At 37.7% G+C, this 24,088-nt stretch overlaps 1 protein-coding gene across 2 annotated transcripts; it reads right to left on the bottom strand.

The window, feature by feature from the left end:
* Positions 1 to 2,796: 2,796 nt before the first annotated feature.
* On the bottom strand, positions 2,797 to 4,904 carry TEX47 (testis expressed 47). 2 transcript variants are annotated; one of them, XM_020987454.1, is made up of 2 exons: positions 4,845 to 4,904; positions 2,797 to 3,859 (listed from the first exon to the last, which is right to left on the bottom strand). In XM_020987454.1, the coding sequence occupies exon 2, from the start codon at positions 3,816 to 3,818 to the stop codon at positions 2,955 to 2,957; it is 864 nt and encodes a 287-aa protein (XP_020843113.1). In that variant the 5' UTR covers positions 3,819 to 3,859; positions 4,845 to 4,904; the 3' UTR covers positions 2,797 to 2,954. The 2 variants fall into 2 exon arrangements, with proteins under 2 accessions (XP_020843113.1, XP_020843114.1); XM_020987455.2 differs by lacking the exon at positions 4,845 to 4,904 and adding an exon at positions 4,473 to 4,770.
* Between the last annotated feature and the right edge of the window lie 19,184 nt (positions 4,905 to 24,088).

Genomic DNA, 24,088 nt, shown 5'->3' with positions numbered 1-24,088 from the left:
AGAAAAATTACTTTGGCAACAGTGTGTAGGATGGACCAGAAGGATGAAACCTGAGAAAGGGAGGACAGTCAGTTGGCTGTTGCAGTGCTCTAGGTGAGAAATGATGAGAGCTGGAACTAATGTGGTATTTGTATTGTTGGAGAGGAGAATGAAAAGACGTGTTATAAAGTTGAAAATAGCAAGGTTTGGCAACTGTGATTGGCTGTGTGGGATGAGGGATATAAAGAGGAGTCCAGTATAATGCCAAGATTATTCTCCTAGGATGGTGGTATTTTCTATAAAAATAAGGATGTGTATAAGAGAGGATTTGGGAGAAAGACAATGAGCTCAATTTTTGAATGTTGAATTAAGATGTCTCCTGAACATTCAGTTTAAAATGTCCAATAGGCAATTGGTGATGCAGGACTGAAGCACAGCAGAGACTCCTGGGATTAGACATATAGGCTGGGGAGTTATCTACACAGAGATGATAGTTAATGCAATGAGATCTGATGAGGTTATCAAGATAGAATATAGGAGGAGATGAGAAAAAGAATATAGTCCTTAGGACCATAAGGAACATCCACAATTAGGGATATGATGTGGGTGATGAACCAACAAGGCAGACTGAGGAGCAGTTTTACAGGTAAGAGATGAATCTTGAAACAGTGCTATAAAAAACTAGAGAGAAAAAAAAGAGTATCTAGGTGGAGAGGGTGGTCGGTAGTGTCAGATGTGGCAGAAAGGTTGAAAAGGATTAGGACTGAGAGAAGACTGTCAAAATTTATAATTTAAGAGATCACTGGTAGCTTTGGGGAGAATAGTTTCAGTTGAGCAGTGAACTCAGAAACTAGGTTTCAAAGGGTTGAGAAAGGAGTACGAGGAGAAAATGTGCAGGCAGTGAGTGTAGACACATTTCAAGTGGTTTGGCTGAGAGAGAGAAGAAATAGAAGATGGTACCTGTGCAGTCTTACAAAACATATTCCCGTGAGGTTTTTTTTTAAGGATGGGGAAAACTGTTTGAAAGTAATAGGGTAGAAACTAATTGATAGAGAAAGGATGAAGATTTGAGAGAGCCGAGGAATGCTTATGGATGCTATCTGTTGGAGAAGATGGGAGGAATGAATCATATCCACATGTAGAACAATTGGCTTTGACAAGAAGAAAGTCAAGGATGAGAAGGTGACTCTTTGTCAGAGACTGGGGAAAAGGAGAAGAGAGTAGGAGACAATATCAAGGTATTTTGAGATTAGTAATAATAAGTGAGCATTTGCATAGCACCTGCTATATGCCAGACACTTTATTAAAGGCTTTATAAATATTATCACATCCTAGCCTAGGTCAAAGGAGCTAGGGTTACAACCAAGAATCACCTACCCAGCAAAACTGAGCATAATCCTTCAGGGATAAAATGGACATTCAATGAAATAGAGGACTTTCAAGCTTTCTTGATGAAAAGACCAGAGCTGAATAGAAAATTTGACTTTAAATACATGACTCAAGAGAAGCATGAAAAGGTAAACAGGAAAGAGAAATCATAAGGGACTTGTTGAAGTTGAACTGTTTACATTCCTATATGGAAAGATAATATTTGTAACTCATGAGACCTTTCTCAGTATTAGGGTAGTTGGAGGCTCTGTGTGTGTATGTATATGTATATACATATATGCACATACATATATATATATACACACACACACAAATATGTATGTATATATGTATATTTGTATGTGTGTGTATATATACATATGCACATATATATATATATACACACACACATACAAATATACATATATAATACATATTTGTATGTATGTATATAAAGGGCACAGGATGAGTTGAATATGAAGGGATGATATCTAAAAAAAAATTAAGGGGTGAGAGAGAATTGTACTGGGAGAAAGAGAAAAGGAGAGATAGAATGGAATAAAGTATCTCACATAAAAGAGGCAAGAAAAAGCTTTTACAGTGGAGGGAAAGAGGGGGGAGGTGAGAGGGAATGAGTGAATGTTACTCTCACTGGATTTGGAGGGAATAACATACACACTCAATTGGGTATGGAAATCTATCTTACCCTACAGGAAAATAGGGGCGAAGGAGATAAGAGAGGGGGGAATGATAGGGAGGGCAGATTGGGGAAGGGGGTAATCAGAAGCAAAGACTCTTGAGGAGGGACAGGGTCAAAGCAGAGAATAGAATAAATGGGGGGAGGGGCCAGAATAGGATGGAGGGAAATGTAAGTTAAGTCTTTCACAACATGACTATTATGGAAGTGTTTTGCATGACTACACATATATAACTGATATTAAATTGCTTGCCCCCTCAATGCGGGTGAGTGAGTAGGGAAGGAGAGAATTTGGAACTCAAAGTTTTAAAAATGAATATTAAAAATTGGTTTTACATGAAACCGAAAAATAAGATATACATGCAGTGGGGTATAGAAATCTATCCTGCTCTACAGGAGAATAGAAAGGGAAGGAGATAAGAGAAGGGTAGGTTTGTAAGTCAAATCTAGCCTCAGATACTTACTAGCTGTGTCACCCTGAGCAAGTCACTTAACCCTGTTGGCCTCAGTTTCTTCATCTGTAAAAGGAGCTGGAGAAGGAAATGGCAAACTGTTCTAGTATCTTTGCCAGGAAAACCCCAAAGGGGTCATGAAGAGTCAGAAACAAATGAACAACAATCATCTAACTCTTATTTTTATTGCCTAGTTTATGAGTAAGTGGAAAAAAATTGCTATCTTAACATACTTTGCAAAAATTTTCATGGGAGTTATGCAGATAGTAAAAGGAAATAAATATAATATGCTATGTTATATGGATTTATTTATCCACATCAGTGGACACATGACTATGTTATAAGCTGTTATTCTGTTTCAAGTAATTAAAAATGCCCTAGTTATATTGTTATATTCTATGTCAACAAGACAATGCTTGATGAGAACTAAAACAATCTAAAAGAAATCCATCTTTGTCCTATAGAGGTGTGGGGGCAGGCCACACGACTTCGGCATCCAGTGTCACATGAATAGGCTTGTTATACATTCTTAAAAACTCTGCAGGTGCCAGAAAGCCTTCAGCTCTACACAGATACTTTATGATTTCTTCAGAAGGGATAAGTTCAGGCACAAGGTTGTGCAGGGTATCTCCTGGTCCTTTGGTGCCCACCTTAACATTCCTTAAGAGATACATGCCCAGCTTGAGCAGGGTGAGGCATTCAGAAACCACCTCGTCTTTAGATTGTGATTGTGTGATATCTTCCAGGTACATGACTGGCACAGTGATCATAGAGGTGTACCATTGCATGAAGAGTCTCGTCGGAATGTTATGAGACACAACTAAAATTTTAAGATCTTGGAGCAAAAAACTAGGTTCATCTTCTTCATGAGAAACATAGTCTTGAAGAATTTGGTAAAGCATCCCAGAGGAGCTCTCAATGACATGGAGAGTGGTCGTAGGATAGATAAGGATGATCCCAGTGACATTTTCTCCCACGTGTAACTTGAGTATATTTTGATACACTTGCTCATAGTACTCAGCAATTTTTTTCTTATCCGCATTTGCCGATATCTTGGCCACAAGAAATATTCTGTGGAGGAGGAATTTCTTGAACTGTAATCTTCGTTTCTCTTCCAGAAAATATAGGTAATTTTTTCGTGGAACTTGCGGAATCGTTATGTGCTGTTCATGCCGTCCTCCATGCTTTTGATGGTGGTGGTGAGAAAGTTGTTTTGAGTTACCTTGGGTCCCTTGGGACACACGGTGGGTCCCAATGAAACCACGATGGTCCCGGTGGGGTTCATTATGTGTCTGTGAGTTTTTTCTCCTTTGAACGTTCATCTTGTCAGGTTAGCTTCTCAGTTAGGGACTCGGATTTGTCCCTGTGTGACAAAAAATAAGGAACCACAGAACTCCAGATGTTTTATCAAGATTGTTACACAGTAAGAATTTTAACTATAATGACAACTGATTACTTGATAAATGAGAGGACACTAAAAGAGATGATGGGACTTCTGTGCAAAGCCTTGCCCAGTCCTCTTCAATCTTAATGCCTTCCCTCTGTGATTATTCTCAATTTATCCTGCATATATCTTTTTTGTACATAGTTTTTCAGTAGGTTGTTTCTCCCATTAGCCTGTAATCTCCTTGAGAACAGGGACTGTTTTTTTTTTTTTGTCTTTCTTTGTATCCTAAGTACTTACCATAGTGCCTGGCACATAGTAGACAGTTGATATAAGCTGGTAAGAGTAAGAGTTTGATAAACTGTCACAATCTGCTACTCTGCATAGGAGTTCAGGAATAAGTTGAAGGGAATAATTACTAAAAGAATCCAAAGGGAGCAGACTTAGCTACAGTCGAGCAATACTAACTTGACATTTTTCATTTCTAGTCATCCTTCATAGGTATCTTGCAAAATTCTCTCTTGGGACTTTGGTATCTCATTGAGGAATTATATGAGCTGTAGACTGTATCCTAAAGAGAGAGAATACCTACCTTTGCAAGTATAGATGCTTTCAGTAGACCTATCTTTGCTGATGATAGTGGACCCTCCAATTTTTTATCTTTGGCCCAGGATATTAAAACTAAATTATGTTACTGAATTCTTATTACGGAAGATAGACTAACTCAGACTCTACCTTTTGTTACTGGTCACCGTTGCTGTCATTCCTGAAGTGACTTCTTTTTATCTATTTTTCACCTTCTAAATACCTAGTGGTGTTTGTTACATCCTTAATTTATTTTCCTGAAAAAAATTCTTCCCTTCTTCCCCTTGTTTATACTTTCATTTCTGTCTTTGTTCTCATATACCTTCAGGCAGGCTGCTTCAATTTGTTTCCTCTAGATATTTTTCTTAGATTAACTTACCCTTCCACTTACTTCCAACTGCCAGCATCCCAAAGTACTGCTGGTTAATCTTAGATTCCATTCTATGTATTGGTGAACCATTCAGTTGATCAGAAATTCTAGCTAGTTTTAAAGAGCCATTACTGAATTTACAGTATCAATCTTTTCATGAATGTTGGATTGTGTGTGTGTACATATATGCCCACAAATATACAAACACATAGTTTCATGCTCAGTTAATGCAGAGAAACAAGAATTTCTTTTCCTTGTTGGTAGCCTTTGGGGAAGCATGTTTGATTGGTCAGACATCGTGACACTGTCACATTCCATCTTTGTGCTGGTACTGGGAAAGTTTTTGGTGTCTCTTCATTGCAGAAAGTGATTAACTTTTAGTTTTAGATATATGCGTTAGAATAATCATATTCAAGCAGGAGCCTTCCATGTTTAAACTGTTAAAGTTCTTTTTTGTTTGTTTTTGTTTAACATAAATGAGTAGTGTATTTTGTCATGGATCATTGCTCCTATTGTGAAAAAAATGAAAGTGTGTATATATATATATATATATACACACACATACACACACAGATATATATATATATACATATATATATACTATATATATACACACACACACACACACACATATATATGTGTGTATATATATATATATATATATATATATATATATATATAGTGATCTTTGTCATTTATATGATTGATCTTTTGCTAGTGATTTCCCTAATGTTGAGCTATCTCTGCAGCTCTGGTAAGGCTATAACTTTGTCACTGTATATTGTTTTTAGAATATATTTCTTTAATTTTCTTGTAAGAATTTAAATATTTTATAGCACTATTCATTACTGAAACTGGATCATTGTCCTCTATCTGCTTTGACCATCAAATGCCTATTTGTTTAATAAAAAGAGTTTATGTAGAGCACTTCCTGTGTTTTGGCAAACAGTTTTTATAACATAGGCATTAATTGTTCTTTAAATGTTTTACATGATTCACTTATAAATCTATGCATTCCAAGGTTGTTTCCTTTGGAAATTCACTTATATTTTACTTGGTTTCTTTTTCCAAGATTGGATAGTTTAAGGTCTCTGTTATGTTGTTTGGAAGGTGTATTTTTTAAAGAGATGTTCATTGATTTTTTTCTAATGGTCAATTTTTCTTGGTATATAATTGACTGTAGTAATTGCTGATGATTCTCTTTATTTCCTCTATGTTGTCAATTTACTGTATCCATTTTTTATTTTTATAGTTTCATTTTGCCCTCCCTTGATTAGACAGGCTAATGATTTATGAATTTTGAAAGTCTTTAAAAACACTTAATTTTGTTTCTTAGTTCAATAGTTTTTGTTTTCTAAATTTTTCTATTTCTGTACTGATTTTCAAGATTTTTTTATATTTGATGTTTTAGGGTCACTAACTTATTTTTTTAGTCTTTTAAGTTGTATTCTCAATTTACTGGTGCTCTTTTAAAATTTTATTAATACATTTTTGGAGACTTTTTTTCTGAAAACTGCTTTAGCTGTGTCCCCAAAATTTAGTAATTTTTTATTGTTTTTTTTTACTGTTTTCATTATTTCTGATACATTGTTTATTATTTCTATGATATTTTCCTCAACTTACCCATTGTTCAGGAAATCCTCATTTAGTCACCATTTAGATCTGTCTTTTCCTCACATTTTATTTAATTTTTATAAATATTATTTTATGATTTATACAATATTTATCATATTTGCAGTTTAATATTTGTTTTTGATGTCTTCATGCTTTAGCATAGAATTAGTCTTTGCAACAGTACAATAAAATGCTGAAAAATGTGTATTTATTCAGATTCTCATCTAGACTGCACAATTATTTTCAACAATATGTTCAATTCTAAATTTTCCTTCTCTTGTCTTTCTTTTGGGTTTATCCAGCTCTGAGATAGGACTATTAAAGTCTGCTATTTATTTTTGGGTTAGTAGCTGTATAAGTTTTTTAATCCACCTAGATTTTATGAAATTAACTGCTGCACCACTTGATGTATGTACAGTTAAAATTTTCATTGCTTATGTTGCCTTTGAGCATAATGTAATTTTCACATTTATCTCTTTTGATATTATCAAATTTTTTTTATTATTGCTTTACTCAAGATCCTGATTATAACTTTTGCTTTTTAAAACACTGTCCTGAATTATCTCTTATTCTTCCTCTCATTCTGACTCTCAGTGTTTTTGTTTTAAATTGTTTTCTTCTGTGCATCAAATTGTTAAATTTTGTTTTCTTATCTATTCCTGCTCTCTAGAAAAACTCTGATAAAATACTTTAACCCAATTATTGTCAAACTGTTCTCTTTCATATCTGGATTTCTTTGGTTTGGTTTCCCATTCCTGCTATCTAGGTCATCTAGATTAAATTAACAAGCATTCACTAATCAACTACTATTGTGCAAGGTTCTGTGCCTTGTCTTGAGAATACAAAGATAAGGATGAAAAATAGTCCCGTGCCCTCAAGACATACATGTTCTATTGAGAGATATAATATGTCAATAGATAAGTGATGTATTTCAAATTATATTGATATCCTAACTTTCACTGATGAACTAACTGAGGGCCAATTACTGAATATCTTAAGAAATATGTAAGAATGTCCTCTCTCAGAATTGGTAGATGCCTCTAACAAGAACTGAATGCAAAGATATAGATAGCTGTAATGAATTTTAAAAGAGAAATTGTTCCATGGTAGTGGTGGCAGTTGGAGAAACTAGAAATAGTGATAAGCTTCAAAGACTCTATTATTCTTCCTGATCAAATGTGTAGAAGACATGAAAGAAGGGACAGTTAATACAAGACGAGTTTGGATAAGGATGTCATCTCCTCAAGAGATCCAGGTTTTCATGTATATAAGAATACGGAGAAGTGCAGGAGGAAGGAGTGGAAGGGAGTTTTGAAAGCTAGAATAGGATTCCAGAAGCCCCAAGGGAAGAAGTGTACACAGAGCAAGGGAAGGGGGGAAAAACAGGAGGGGAAAAGCAATAGTGGATGAGGGCAAATGGAAGGGAACTTTTTTATATAGGATGGGAAATATGCTCAACCTGGAGCTTGGCTGAAGGAGGGGTAGGAAGGGAAGGGAATAAGCATTTATATAGTGACTACTACATACCAGTATTGTGTTAAGCATGTTATAAATATTATTTCATTTAATCTGGATCAAGAGCTTTCCCATTTTAACAGTTCTCTGATGATAAAATGATGGGGAGCTAATTTATTTTCTCTAAAACCTTAGAATAAAATGAAGATTGTGTCAGGCATCTCGGACTATAAATCCACATTGATCAGATCCCCAGGGCCTATCAGAGCTCACATTCTGCACCATGCCCATTTTCTCAGCCCAAAGTAACAGAAGATATAAAGTTGGAAGATAACACTACATGTAGAGCATGCAGTGCCCTCTTAGTTTGGTTTGGTTTTTGAGGCCTTATTCCTAAGGAGCTTCTAGTGCGGGGGGGTCTGGGCAGAGTCCCAGTGGAAATTTAAAGGTAATGAATATTTGAGGCTTTGGAAATGTTTCTGCCAGATTTGCATTCAGAGCACCTGGCTTCAAAGTCTTAACCTATGTAGCTTTGGACAAATCATAACCTCTCAGGCTTCCTCAGTTTCCTCAGCTGTTAAATTTAAATTAGATGGGTTCTCTGGTCTCTTTAGACTCTAAATTTGTGACCTTTCAATCTTGAAATGGGAAGCATTACAAATTATTCTCCATGTGGTAGCAGCTTCAAGATTTCTAACCTAGTCCTTGAGTGTTCAGTGGAAATGAAAGGCAATATATAGAGCTATTGCTGTGGTTCACAGTAGAGTAAGTTGTAGACTCTTTGATGGTGAGGAGGAGACTTACAATGTGAGTACCTGAGAAGGGCAGGGATGGGCCATCCTTTCTGACCAACTAATGTGGTTTCCATCACTTCCCGTTTAGACAATGGTAACTCTTGTGGTTATAGTCTCCTGCCAGCAACCTTGTTGCACTTTGGAGTTTATGCCTTTGTCCATGGTTTCCTACCCAGAATATAATTCCTCTTTTGCTTTGGCCCTTCCAAAAATCTCATCTTATTGAATCACCTAAAGCCAACAAGAGAAAAGTGATGGTGTCATTGATAGAGTGCTGGGCCTAGAATTGTCAAGACCTAAGTTCAAATCTGGTTTCAGATACTTATTCAATTTGTGATGTTAGACAAATCAAGTAACTACTGATTTCCTTGTCACTGGTATATTGTCCAGGTTTCACTGGCACACAACAATGAGGTCAGCTCAATGGCTCTATGGGCCTTCCATTTGGTGGGCAGTCTTAAACCTCCTCTCTCCCACACTTTCCTTTGGAGCCTCCCAAACAGTGAGCAAGCTCTGGCAACGTATCCATCAACCTCATCATTTATTTGTATATCCTTGGCAAATGTACTACCAAGGTAAGTGGACTTATCCACAGCATTCAGTGTTTCTCCATTTGCTATAACCAATGGTTCCACATATGGATGGTGTGATGCTGGCTGGTGGAGAACCTCTGTTTTCTTGGTGTTAATTGTTAGGCCAAAATTGGCCCAAGTGGGAGATAATCAATCCATACTTTGTTACATCTCGGCCTCAGAGGCTATACTGAGTGGACAATCATCTACAAACAAAAAATCATGCACCAATCCTCTCTCCACTTTAGTCTTGACTTGTAGCCTTTTCAAGTTAAATACTTTACCATTGGTATGGTAGCTGACTTTGATGCCCTTTTGGTCCTCATTGAAGGCATCTGACAGCATTGCTGAAAACATCATGCTAAAAAGCATGGGAACAAGCACTCATCTCTTCTTCACTCCAGTGGTGCCTGGGAAAGCACAAAAGCGTCATCCATTATCCTGGACCCAGGCAAGCATGCCATAATGAAACTTGAAAACTACCTTTCCAGACAATGGATGTTAGCAGCTTGGCCTTGACCAATACTTCTGAAATGAACAACCATTTTTTCTTCAGAGTACAGGTGATAGTAGTTAATGATAATTTGCCAATACACTTTGAGGAAACTCTCTAGCTCAGTGTAAACATTCAAAGTCACTGAAAATAATTTTTTACTGAAGATGCTATTCTGAAGTCTAAAGAAACTGACACACAAACCTTCTTGAAAATAGGATAGATACAGATCACTAGTTAGTATCTGCTCTAGATGTGGTTTGGTTTTCACATGCTTAGAGATGGATAGGAGAGCCAAAGCCAAGAGATGAAGAGACTCATTACCAGTCAGTCAACAAACATTTATTAAGTACTTATATATTAGACACTGTGCTAAGTACAGGAGATGAAAATAAAAAAGTTTTAAGAAGTCCATGCCCTCAAGGAACTCGGATCCTAATGTAGGAAATAGCATGTAAATTACTAATTGTATGCTGAATATATGAAGAGTAGATGGGAAGTAGTTTGAGAGAGGAAGGCATTAGCAGTGAGGGGAATCAAGAAAGGCCTTCTACAGAAAACAGGAAAGGTGAATATTGAGCTGAGTCTTGAGGGCAGCAAAGCCAAGAGTCAGAAGTAAGAGGGACAGAGCATTCCAAATGTGGGAGACAGACAAAGAAAAGGCATTGACTCAGGATACATAATGTCATACGAGACCATTAGCAGGTAGGCCATTGTAGCTGGATCAAAGATTTAATATTTGATCCTGGAGTCAATAGGGAGACACTATAATTTCTTGAATTTTTGGGTGATATGGGGAGACCTATACTTCAGGAAAATCTTTTTTTTTTTTTTTGCATTTGAGTGGTGGATCGGGGAGGAGACTTGGGCTAGGGAGACTAGGTAGAAGCCTGTGGCAATAGTCCAGATGAGAGGTGATGAAAGCCTGGCAAAGATGGTGGTTGTGCTAGTGGTGAGAAGGGGACAGATCTGAAGGTAGAAACAAGATTTGACAATGGATTGGCAATATGGTATGAGTGAGACTGAGGAGTTGATAAATTGATAAATAAATAAAAAGGAGTTGATGAACAAGTTATAAGAGCTTGTTCTCCTTGCTAGAAAATGAAGGGAGAGAGGACAGAAGGGAAGACATGATAGCCCCCCTAGATATAAAAACCCCTCTATGTTATTCTTACTACTTCAGATATGTTCAGGGCATATCACTCTCCTTTCCAGTGCCCATGTCATCTACTTTAAAGTTCCCTGACTGGGAAAAAAATGCTTCTGAATTTTGACTTATGTGCCAGATCTGAAGGTCATTGCAGGTGTCCTGTCCCTTTTGAAGGAATAACTCCGTTTTGAGTCCAGGAGACCCAATCATCTTATCAGAAAGTCCACACTTCAAGCCACTACCAGGATTTATGGTTGCTCCCTTTTCCAAGACCAGCTTTTATGACTAAAACAGAGTGAGGGGTGGGGCTCATTATTATGCCCCCCATGTTCCAAGCCCCAGGAAGATAATAAATGATGTATCCATAGAAACAAGCCAAGAGGAAGGAGGAGTTCTGACAAAACGACTGAGTAAGCGGTCATGTTCAGTCCAGCTCCCTTTTGTCATCTCAGAAGCACAACCAAGGAAACACATGAGCTAAGGGAGCAACGAGGAAACAAGAAGGGAGAGGAAGGACATCCTAACTGATAAAAATCACCGCTTAGAAAAATGAAAAAAGCAACTGAAGACATGAGTAAGCCAAAAAAAGCGGAAGGAGTTGATGCATCTTATAAATATGTCACTATTAAGGAAAGTAAAAAGTCTCCAGAAAGAAAAAGTAATCCAAGATCATTTCCCAAAACATGTTTTGAATCAAATCCAAACCTACAGCAAGTAGCTTCGGAGTGGCTATTCAGCCCAGTAGTTGAAATGAGGGAAGAACTGGCACAGATAAAAATGGATGTAAAAGCATTGGAAGGAGAGCAGAGAAAGATGAACATGAGACTTGACATTTTGGAACACTCAGTGGTCTCTCTAAACAAATCAGCAATCTCTCTAAGGAAGCGACTCTCCCAAATAGAAGACCAGAATGTACTAGATCAAGTTGCAAAAGAAAACGAAGTCAACCAAAAAAACATACCTAAAAATCTTACAATCCCTACAGATGAAAGAAAGACATTTCGAGGACTGAACTATTTGAAGACTACTGTTCCCTCAGATAAATATCAAGAAACAGATATAATGACTACAGTATTTCAGGAAATCACACAAAATAAATTTCCCTGGAATACTGAGTTCAGAGGACAAAGTGCAGATCAGTAGTACCCATAGGGCAACATTAGAGAGGAACCCCACATATAATATCCTGAAAAGTAGTTGGCAATCTCCAGAGCTTCAGTGAAAAAGAGAAAGCCTTAACAGCAGACACAAAGACCCAAGTTACACATCAAAAAGGATTAATTCAAGCTGTACAAGATTACTCATTCATGACCAGAAATGAGAGGAGGACCTGGAAAACATTATGCCAAAAGGAAAAGTCAAGGGAAATTGGCCATCACCCCAAAATTGCCTATCCGGGAAAACTGAAAACATTCCTTCATGAGAAAAAGGTGGGGGTATTTATTCAAGGAATTGACAGCTTCCCACTAAAGTAAAATAAAAAAAAAAATTAAAAGCTGTGTGTAGTACTCTTGGATTTGTAAGCTGACCACGAATCAGATTCATAACATGGTAAGCAAGACTAAATCTAGGAATAAGTGATGATTCACAGTGTTTTATATACTGGAATGAGTAAAAACCTTTTTGATGTCCTACCTTTTAAGATGGACATTGAAGAAACTATTAGCTAGGGAAAAAATCCACATAAATGGAATTGATGGGAGGTGGAGAGGGGAGGAGAAGATTATTATATTTGAAAATTCAGGGCCTACAATTGAAGGATAAACAAAGGGTAGGGTAGGAGAGAGAGAAAATGATTCCTAAACCATATTATTCCTCTCTGGCACTAACGTAAGGGTAGGAAAGTTTAGAAAATACATCAGTAAAAGGTGGAATCCTAGAAGCTTTGTGACATGAGTGGAGGAGAGAAGAATTATATCTCTTTGTTATGAGACTAGATTTAGGTTGGTAGAAGCAACTGAAGACTTGCTATATCTTGTGCTGATCAAAACAAAATAATGTTGGAATGAAAACAAAGCTCAATATAACTACAAATGTTAATTGAGGCTATCCTATAATGAACAAAGAGTGTTGCAGGATGGATTAGAATAATGTAGTGATATGGAATATACCTAAATTTTAAGGAGAATATACAGATTTATAGTGAGGGCCTAGAATGTTTTATATTTCAGCTGAATCTAAGAAATCATCAGTTCATTCATGATTTTGGATAAAACAGAACTCCAAACCGCGTCAAGAAAGGCAAATGGGAAAACCATATTACATTAGGTTTAAAAGCCCCACAAGTATTGAAACGGTATCAATATTATACATTTGTACAAGGAATGCCATAGCAAATTAATACTTGAAAGACTAACTGAAATGCAAAATATTCCTAGACAGTAATCTATTTATAGTAGGAGAATTTAGTGCTCCTCCTTTAGAACTTGACAACATTCAGAAAAGGATAAATAATAAGGAAATCATAGACTTGAACAAGACTGTCAGAAAAGATAAACTTGCTAGAGTTATGGAGAGAAATAAATGGGCTCTAGAAAGTGTATTTATTTTTCACAAACATCTAGGACTTATGTTTTAGAGCAAAAAGAAAAGGCTGGTGTTACGGGCAGCATGCTATGTAGTTCTATGTTCAGATTCTACTTAATTTAACACCTGTATGACGTGTCTATACCCACTGTATCTCGCCTCATGCTTCTCACATGGGTGTGTACATACCTCCTCACTCCCTGGGCTGACTCCCACCTTCCAACTCCTTTCACAATGGCAAGTCTGCGTTCCTAGAGAAGGTTACACTCAAATCGTCTCAGGGCCCTTGGGGTAACCCTGTTTTGTACATACACAGTCTGCAACTCACTGTTGTCCCTCTCAAACTATTTGCTGCCACCCCATCCCCGACCTAGTGCGCTGCTTCACATAGACCAACTGCTCATAATAATGACAACACTTTTTAGATCTGAAACATAACCATCTACCTAGCAATAAGTTAAAAGGAGGTACTTTCAAGCTAAAGTAAATTCAGGAATAATAAATATATCAAAATCAACATATAAAGCACTGGAGAGAGGATCACATTCTCCCATTAATGTACCAGGTTTGTGGGGGAAAGTGAGCAGGGAAGCAAAAGAGGGAAGAAAACCCATTAGTTTAGGGTTGGACTATAGTCTTTGATATTTCTGGTCTATTTGGGAATGTTTGCATAGCACAAAGCTCCTCATTGGCTTACTGCTTGTCTGCTTGTTTTCTTTTCTGCCTTTCATAGTACAGTTGGAAAGAACCTCATCTCTCAAAGCAATACCAATTTACAAATTCTTTCAATTTGTAATCACCCATAACAGGAAGTTAAGGGGCAGCTAGGTGGATAGAGTACCGGCCCTGGACTCGGGAGGGCCTGAGTTCAAATATGGCCTCAGACCAAACACTTGACACTTACTAGCTATGTGACCCTGGGCAAGTCACTTAACCCCAATTGCCTAAAAATAAAATAAAAAATAAAAAATAAGAGGAGGTTGAGACACTTGTAATTGGGGCAGTAGGTCACTTTAAGGCAGAGAACTTAAAAGCTCAACCATCTGGCTATCTCTGGTTATTGTAGACCAGCCAAGCCAGCTATTCATTCACTGGATGTTGTCTTGTTCAATGAGAAATCATCAAACTGAAATTAAAATTCGAACATCTCAAGTTTACTCTTTGAGCAAGGTCTATGAAGCTAGCCAGTTCTTTACTTGATGGGATCCTGTATTATTCAATTACATCTCACTATGTCTTCCCCTTCAACAAAATGGCTGCCCCCCTGCCGTCCCCCCCAAAAGAGCTTCTCCCTTTGTGCTTTTCCCTCTAAACCAGAGAGGAGACAGCAACAGACATGAGTGAGACACATTAAGCTCTAGGGTCTTGATAATAGGTAATAAATAACTCCAGTCTTTACTCAGTCCATTGGGGACTAACAGCCAAAGACTTAAAAAAAAAATTAGTTATTTATTTATTTTTTTAAAAATCTGTAAAATGGGGATAAATAAACCTGTCTATTAGGTTTGGGGTGGAGGATTGAGATAATATATGTAATGTGCTTTGCAAATTTGAAGATAGGTAAAAACAGAGATAGGTAAATACATGCAAAATAATGCAAAACAGTTTCAAGAGAGAGTTGGGAGCAGGGCTGGAGTAAAAAAAAAAAGACATAATGTATGAGTTGACATGATCTAAGTTTTGAAAGGAACTACAGATCCCAAGAGCTGGAGGTGAGCAGGGAGAGGACCCTAGGCATGGCAAGGGGTAGCCTGTGCCAAAAGATGGAGATGAGAAATACTGAACATCCCAGAGGGAGAATATGAGGTAGATCGTGTAGGCTGGGCCATAGATCTCATGAGGGTGAGTAAATAGAAGCTAGAGCCTGACTATGAAGGGTTTTAGAGGCCAAACACAATGTCCAAAAGGGTCTGTCTTTTAACCTAGTGGCAATAGGGAGCTACCATGCTTTTTAAGTGCTTGAGATCTATATCAATTTGGTAACTGAGTGTAGAAAGGGTCGATTGGGGAGGGGGACAGCCTGCAAGCTAGAAGCCCAATTGGAAGGCAAGAGGGGATGGGGGCCTGAGCTAGGGATCTTAATTTCTCCAGCTGAGCATGGACACATCAGTTTTTTTCTGTTTATTTGTTTTCTCAACTGCTTTTGTCGCCAAGAACATGGATTCCCCTGGGTAGCTGATTTGAAGCCTGGTTTTAGAATTCTTCATTGTGTGCTATAAAAAGCCCTTGCAAACTTCAAACGCTTCAGCAAAAGTATAAAAGGAGTTTTGAAAAATACAAAATAACCACTGAGCTCCTAATTATGTTTATTTTCATTTTGTTACCAAGTCTATTTTCTGCCTCTTGGACAGACGGCATTGCTATAACAAGATATGACTTCTTAACATACTTGGCATGTGCTACGTCAGGTGACATTCACACACATTAATTTAATTTTGGACGGTTTTTTTCCTTTTCCTTGGTATATAGGGAAAATGCTTTCTGTACACACATACACACAAATCAACTTAGCACAGTATCTTTACAATTTAAAAAATCCTCCATAAGACTGCTGAATTTTGAGACTTGGGTTCAAAAGCCATCTTCCCTGTGACCTTGGGTTAATCATTTCACCACTCTAGGCCTTGGTTTCCTGGTCTGTAAAGTAGGGGAAATAATATTTTTCCTACCTCCTTCATGAGGTCACTGTGGAGAAAACATTTTGTAAATGTAAAGTGCTAAAACTTAATGTGTTATGTAAATGAGATTATGTAGTATTCTAAAATTTCCAATTAGTACATGTAAATAGTCCAGATTATATCTGTTATACTATGTAATATAATCAGTCACGTAATAAACATAGTTTTTTCATTCTCCTGAGGTCTAGGGAGGTTAATTGGAAAAGACGGATTTTCTGTCTTCTGTCCTCAAGAGGCTTATGTTAAAGTAAGAAAGATAAGAACCCCATTACACAAAAATGAAGGATTACTGGAAGAAGCAAAGAAGATAATGTATATAAAATGTCTTAGGAACTTTAAATATAAATGCCAGTATTTTCCTGTAATTGTAGGAGAAGTAGCATGGTACAGTTGGAAAGGAAACAGCAAGCCACTCCAGTATCTTTGCCAAGAAAATCCCAAGTGGGAGGTCACAAAAAAATTGGACACAGCTGAAGGACTGAACGACAATACCAGAAGCATTGTATAATGGAAACAGTGTTGAATTTGGAGTCATGAGATGTGATTCTAATCATCTCTGATATTTGCTACCTTAATGTCCTCTCGCTTCAGTTTTCTCAGTTTGTAAGAGTATTGGACTAGACGACCTCTGAGCACTCTAGCTACAGACCTGTGAATCTGTGATTGATTATCTGCATAACCTCAAGCAAGCTTTCTAACCTAGTTGGGCCTCGGTTTCCTGATATGTAAAATAAAGGGGTTGGACTAGATAATTTGTGAGGTCCTTTCCAAGTCTCTGTTACTTATGCATTATTATTAGCTAACTTATGTGGGTCAGATATAAATGTTGAGCTGATTCAGGAAAGGATAAAGGGAGAGACTCACTGATATTTCACAGGGTTTCAGAGTTGGAAGGGCCCTCAGGGGCCATCTAGTTGAGCTTAAATCTAGGATAAGTATCCCTTCTGCACCATAACTGACAAAAGTTTAAGCTTTATAGTGAAGAAGAGAAATCCACCGAAAAGTGAACTTTGTTGTTCAGTCATTTCATTGTGTCTGACTCATGGGCTTTGGGCCTCAGTGTCCATGGGGTTTTCTTGGCAAAGATACCCGACTGCTTTGCCATTTCCTACTCCAGTGAACTTATTGCCTACTAAAGGAGCCCATTTCTCCTTTGAATAACTCTAAATTTCTGTGTTTTTTTCTTCTACTTGGCTAACTTGGCTAAACTTGACTCTTTTTCAATGTCTACTCATTGGGACCAAGAAAAACAAATTTAAGCCCTCTTGTATATGGCAGCTCTTCATAGAAGTGCATAAAGTTCTCAATCTCCCCTTCCCCTTCCCCCAAAACCTTCTGTTCTTTTGGCTAAGCCTCACTAGTTCTCTGATGCTTTTTCCAAATTATTGATAAAAATGAGATATAGTACAGGGTAAAGATCCCTGAGATTTTCTGGAAGCTAGGTTCCGATCTAATGAATCATTGGAGCTAGAAGTCTCAGGGAAGCTTTCATGGAAGAGTGGGACTTGATTTAGGTTTTGAAAGATGAAGGGAATTTGAATAGTTCAGTAAAGAGGAGAGAACATTGCATATATAGTGAACAACATAAATAAAGATAAAAAGTAGGAATGAAGGACATTTTGGAAGGTCTTAGAAACTCACACTCAAGAGTAGTAGGCAGCAGGGTATGGTGTAAAGGCTATTGAACTTGGAGTTAGAAAGTGTAGGTTTTCATTTTAGCCATCCTACTTAATACCTAGGTGACATGGACAAGTTACAATCCCTCTGAGCATCAGCATCTTTGTCTGGGAAATGAAAGGCTTAGACTAGATAAATGCAAGGGTCTCATAGAATGCCAAATCAATGATTATGCAATCATATGTTTTTTGACTTTGACTGTTGGCCTGGTTTATAAAAAGAGCCCCTGTGGGTGTTTGATCAGAAGAAAGCCTGGAGTTCGGAATGTGAGGTAGAAGTCTGTTACCATGATCCAGGCATGAAGTGGCGATGATGGCTGGAAAGAGAATTTCAGACTGTTTTTAAATGATCTTTTTTTTTTTAATTTTTAAAGTAGAAACTGCAGCTGTATCATGGTTTCAAGACTGCTGTCCTTGAAAACTACATTTCTAATTCTTTCACATTCAGATTATAAATGTACTGTGTGGGAATGTCTACATGCTTCATAACATCTTGTGTAAATATTTAACCTTCCTCTCTCTCCTTACACATGAATTGTCTTAAGGAGAAAAGGTGTCTACCCCATTTATGAGATTTAGAACAATCTTCGCTTCGAAATAAATCCTCAAATTGTAGAAGAAATTGTCTTGTGGGTGAGTTGAGTGTATATTTTGCCCTATCCCAGAAGTTATAAAAAGGAGCGTGGTGTTTTGGACAGTAAATTTGACCAGTAATAAAAAAAAAAAACCCCAACATGTGTTCAAATCCCACCCCGTTTGCTTATTAACTATGTGATCCTGGTTAATTATAATGATTGATGATGGGGTAGATCGACAAGCATTTTTATGTACCAGGCATTATGCGAAGCACTGGGAATACAAAGAAATATAAAATTTATACCACATTTTGTGATTTATAAAGCATTTTATATTTGTTATCTCATTTGAACATCAAGTCACTTAACTGCTCTGGGCCTCAGTTACCTCATCTGTAAAATGAGGAGGTTTGTCCAATGGTTTCTAATATGCCTAAATCTGTCACCCTGAGATCCTGTAATGAGATTTTCCCTAGAGGCTCTCAACCTAGGCAGAGAGCATGTTTTTAATAACAATTTTTGAAAACTATATTTCAGTATAATTGGTTTTCTTTTTAATTTTATAAACTTTATTTTGTACATTTAAAAACATTGATCTGGGGCATTTAGGTGGCACAGTGGAGATAGCTCTGGCCTTGGAATCAGGAGCGGCTGAGTTCAGGAGTGGCTGAGTTCAAATCCAACCTCAGACACATGACACTTAACTAACAATGTGACCCTGGACAGTCACTTAACCCTGATCACCTCACCAAAAGGTAAAAACAAAAAAAAGAAAACAAAAACATTAACCTGAGACAGACTGCCAAGGCTTTACCAACCTGCCAAAAGGGTCCATAATGTATAAAAAGGTTATAAACCTCAATTCTTGGGTGTAGAAAGTCTCAGTAGCAGGAGCTGGGGAAAGTGGAACGAGCTATGCCAACATTTCTCTGTTTTTAGGAAAGAAAGGGAGACAAATAGAACCTACATAATAAATCATGATCATTAGCAGTTCTGTATGTTCTTCCTAATTTTCTCATTGAAATCATAGGATTATGGATTATTGAGTTTATAAAAATAGGGGAAGAACCCCCTAATTTTCTTTGACTGAGTAGAGTGGGACTCCAGAGAATGAGGTTAGTAAAATGGGGGTGAGGTCTCTTTGACCACCCTACGAAATCTCATTCTTAAAGGAACTTTGTCCCTCAGAGGAGTAGATGTGGTCTTCCAATGCAACATCTAGTCTAAAATCTTTAAGGGGAACTAGGAAATCTCTATACTCCATAAGGATTAAGCTTGTCGATAAAAGGGATAAAGTGCCTTTAAGAGCTAGAGTTCTAGATAAAGGTCAGAGCAGATGGACTCTTCTAATAGTTCTCTACTGCTGAAATGGTAAAGTTCAAACTCAATAAGATGGCCTTCAAGGCCCCCTACAAACTTTTGATACCATTTCTTTCCATGAATGCTGTTATCCAGCCAAAGTGACATGTCCTTTGTCCTCCCTCACCCCCGAAGTGTTTTACTTACATAGTTTCCGACCCCCTGGAAATACTTTTCTTCTCCCCATTTTTGCCCGTTGAATCCTATAAAGCTCAACTTAACACCTCTTTAGGTCCTTTTGGGAACAGTGCTTTATTTTGTATCTCACTTGTTACTTCACAATTAAGTGCCTCCTATGCCCCAGGTACTGTGCTAAGTGCTGAGGAGAGAAAAGTATTTGGACACCAAATGAAACAAACCCTGCCCTCGAGGAGATTATAGTCTAGCGAGGGAGATAATATGTATCCACGTTGTTGTGCGGCCATTTCAGTCATGTCTAACTCTGTGACTCCATTCGGAATTTTCTTGGCAAAGAGAGTGGAGAGAGATCAGTTTACAGATGAGGAAACTGAGGTAAACAGGGTTAAGTGATTCTCCCACATCTGGTCAGTGTCTGAGGCCAGATTTGAATTCAGGAAGAGGAATCTTCCCGATTCCCAGCTCTATCCACTGAGCAGCCCAGCTGACCCAACATGTACCCATAGGTATGTTATAAAAAGATACAGCATTGATACCAAATGGGAAGAGGGGTTACAGGAAGTCATAGTTAAAGAGATTAGGTAACGTTTGAATTGAACCTTGAAGGAAACTAGGGATAGAGGTTCATTATGTTTTTCATCTTGTTCCCACATTGAAGTGGAAGCTCCAAGTAAGCCAGAAACTTATTTGTCCCTCTGAGTCTAGGCCAATAACCTGTATATACAATGAGTGCTTTGTAAATGTTTGGTGAAAGAATTTTGATGCTTATTTGAAATAAATCTTTATTATCTAAAATACATTTATTATTTTTCAACCTTATCAGTTGATTTCCTTTACTTTTCTCTTTTTAATGAGACAAAAAAGGCTTGGGAAGAAAACAAAAGTATGTAAGCATTCTGATTATTTAGATTCTGAATAACTGGGGATTTACTGTGTAAATTTTTGTTATCTGACTTCCTTGGAAACCATTGGACCATTTAATGAATTATTTAGTAATAAGAACTCCCAAGCTTTCCAAGCACCGCTAGTACTGTCAACAGGTGACGAATACTAGCTTCCTTCAGGGTTCTGAGAGAGGAGCAGAACATGTTTTCTTGAAGAAAAGACAAGTTTACAATGACAGGAGTGGTGATTTCTTATCTGCAAAAACAAGTACAGCCCCAAAAGACAGTCAGAGAGGGCAGGAGCACGATGAAGCATGCATCAGTGCCTTCAGGTGGCTTACAGGCGAGGAGGGAATGAAGATGTTCCTAAATACCTACAGTATGATAGATGGTAAGTAAATAGAGAAGGTAAAAGACAAACCCAGTTTTATGGGAGGTCTAATGAGGCAAATGCCTGCTAGGATTAAAAAAAAATGGCTTCTTAGTGGAGACAGGATTTGAGGGAATCTTTCAAGGGTGAGTAGGTATCCAATAGGAAGAAGTGGATTGAGATGGGGAGGCAGGAATTATCAAGCGTAGAGAACAATCTGAGTCTAAAGGGACAGAGGACATAGGAAAGGGGGAGCATAGAACAATTTGGTTAGAACATTGAGGATGAAATACAACCATATTACAGTTAACCAATTCACTTTAAGAAAAAAAAATGTATCATATGGTAGTTTTAGAGAAGGAGAACAAGAGCTCCCCACATGGGATAAGATCACTAGCTAGTTGGAGTATATTACTCTATTAAGATGAAATTCAATTAAACACGTATTGAATAATGTTCTGCATGGGCCCAGAATTCTGTGTCTAGACCTGCCTATACTAACAGGTTAATTGGGCAGGAAGGAATTAGGAGCCACTACCACTGACTCAAAAAGTCGCCATTCCTTGATGTAAATGCAGGAAACATACATAGTGCCTCAGCCTCCATCATCTTGCCCTTCGATCCTTGACTCTGCTCATCAGCTTGGTGTGGCTATGTTGTGACTTTGCCCCCGGACCTCGATTTGCCCTACATCAGTGATGTGCTAGAGCTGATTCTGATGGGCTTTTGTGAGCTTGAGTGTTAAATTTTCAGTACCAACATTTTTACCGAAGAAATGGGCAAATACTCCAACTTGGGGCTTGATTGTCTAGATTTAGGGAAATGATGAAGAAAATGGCAATAATCCAGTTAAATTTAAAATTTGCCATGCATACATGCTTTTCTCTGAGAGCTTACTGTTGGACATTTCCCCACATACCACTGGCCCAGTGTCTTTTCTGACCATTATTGCTTTGAGTTAGGTTTCTTGGCTAAGGTTTGATGGCCTTCTCTTTTCTCCTGATCGGTTGATGGTAGTTTTGAACTGTGATTCAGTGATGAAGACTCTTTTTGTCTTTGCTCCTCTGTTGTCATTGGGTCCCTCTTCTCTTCCTTCACACATGGCAGGCCCTTGCTGACCTCAGCAAGGAATGCTGTTGGACTTCTTACCTACAGACTTTGTTTGACCTTCAAGCCTACTATGGTGAGATAAAACTATGTTAAACACTGTGGGTTAATTATCAGATACAGTCCTTTCCTTTGAGGAGCCTACCTTCTAGTTGTGCGTGTACATATATGTGTATACACACACACACACACATATATATATATATATATATATTCATATATACATACATATATAATATATACATTTATAACGTATGCATATATTTTCAACTAAGAACATATGTATGTATAGACAAAAACAATTGTGGATTAAAAAAACAATTTTTTGTTATTCAGTTGTTTCTGATTCTTTGCAACTCTTTTTGGATTTTTTTTTGGGGAAAGATACTGGAGTAGTTTGCCATTTCCTTCTCCAGCTCATTTTACAGATGAGGAAATTGAAGCAAATAGGGTTAAGGGCCTTGCTCAGTGTCACACAGCCAGTATGTGTCTCAGGCCACATTTGAACTCGGGTCTTGCTGACTCCAGGACCAGAGCTCTATCCACTGTACCACCTAGTTGCCCTAAATAACAATATAAATCAGTATTTAATCAAATTCTTTACTAAATGGATAGAACTTTAAAGAAGAAAAATTGATATGGACTAGAGTAATTGGGCAGTTTTTTATGTCAATCTCAGAAGAAGGAACCTTGGAGATGATTTAGTTCAAACCTCTAATTTTATAGATGAGGAACTTGAGGCCTGGAAAGATTGTGATTTGCTCAAGGTCACACAAGTAATGAATAGGAAAGACTTGTTTGACATTCAAGTCCCCTGAATACAAGTGTGGCTTTTATTTATTTATTTACTTACTTTTTCACTGACAAGGTCCTGAAGGGAACATAAGATGTGCATAGATAGTGTGGGACATTGGTGTCATAGGAAGGGGAATGTCAATGAATAAAGGTAAAAGGGAGGGAATGAATACAATTTGTTAAAAGGACAGTGAGAAGATGATCCTAGCTGAAACTGATGTTTATGCTATAAAAGCTTAGGAAATAAGGTTAGATGAGTCAGAAGAGGGTAGAGATTGGAGAGGCCTGCCCTAGACAGTCACTTGGAATGGTTGGGATATTCTCTTTTGTGGCAATGAAGAGCCCTCAAAAGCTTTTGAGTGATGGAATGACATGAGAAAAATGGTATTTCAGGAAATTATCCCAATGGGAGAGAATGGAAAGGATTAGAATGGAGAAAAGCTAGAGGATGGAATGCCAGCCAAGAATTTTGATAATTCGGGTCTAAGGTGAAGATGTTCTGGGCTAGGAGGTGACAGTAAAAATAGAAAAGGGATTAATGTGTGAAATATTTTGAGAGACAGAGTAAGCATCCAGGAGGAGAGGGTGAAAAACAGTGTAATTGTTGGAAAGAGGTCAAGAAGGTGAGAATTGAGAAAAGGCCATCAGATTTGACAATTCAGAGATCACTGGCACCTTTGAAGAAGGCAATTTCACTTGAGTGAGGAGTCAAGGATAAAGGTTGAGAACCTAGAGATTGGAAGGATTGGTGGTGCTTTGACATAAATAGGAAAGTTGGAAAGAGGAATTGGTTACGGGGCAAAGATACTGTTAGAATAGTTACAATGGAGATCACAACCCACTCATACCTGATCGTGTCTAATGCCTATACTTCTTTCAAGAAAGAAAAATGGTAGATGTGGGACACTGTCTTACCTAGCCTTATTCTAGAGAGCCATTTTCTAAAGGTCCTCTGTGGAAGCCACTAAGTAATCTGGGCAGGAGGGTCAGGGAGTTGGAATGCTGGGAGTAGGATGAGAAATTTTGCCTCTGCAGCTGATTCAGGTGCCTGGATTGTAGTTAGGTTA

This window comes from Phascolarctos cinereus, unplaced genomic scaffold (assembly GCF_003287225.1).
Source record: "Phascolarctos cinereus isolate Bilbo 61053 unplaced genomic scaffold, phaCin_HiC Scaffold_1;HRSCAF=81, whole genome shotgun sequence".
NCBI classification, from domain to species: Eukaryota; Metazoa; Chordata; class Mammalia; order Diprotodontia; family Phascolarctidae; genus Phascolarctos; species Phascolarctos cinereus.
This window is presented reverse-complemented; position numbering and strand designations above follow the sequence as displayed.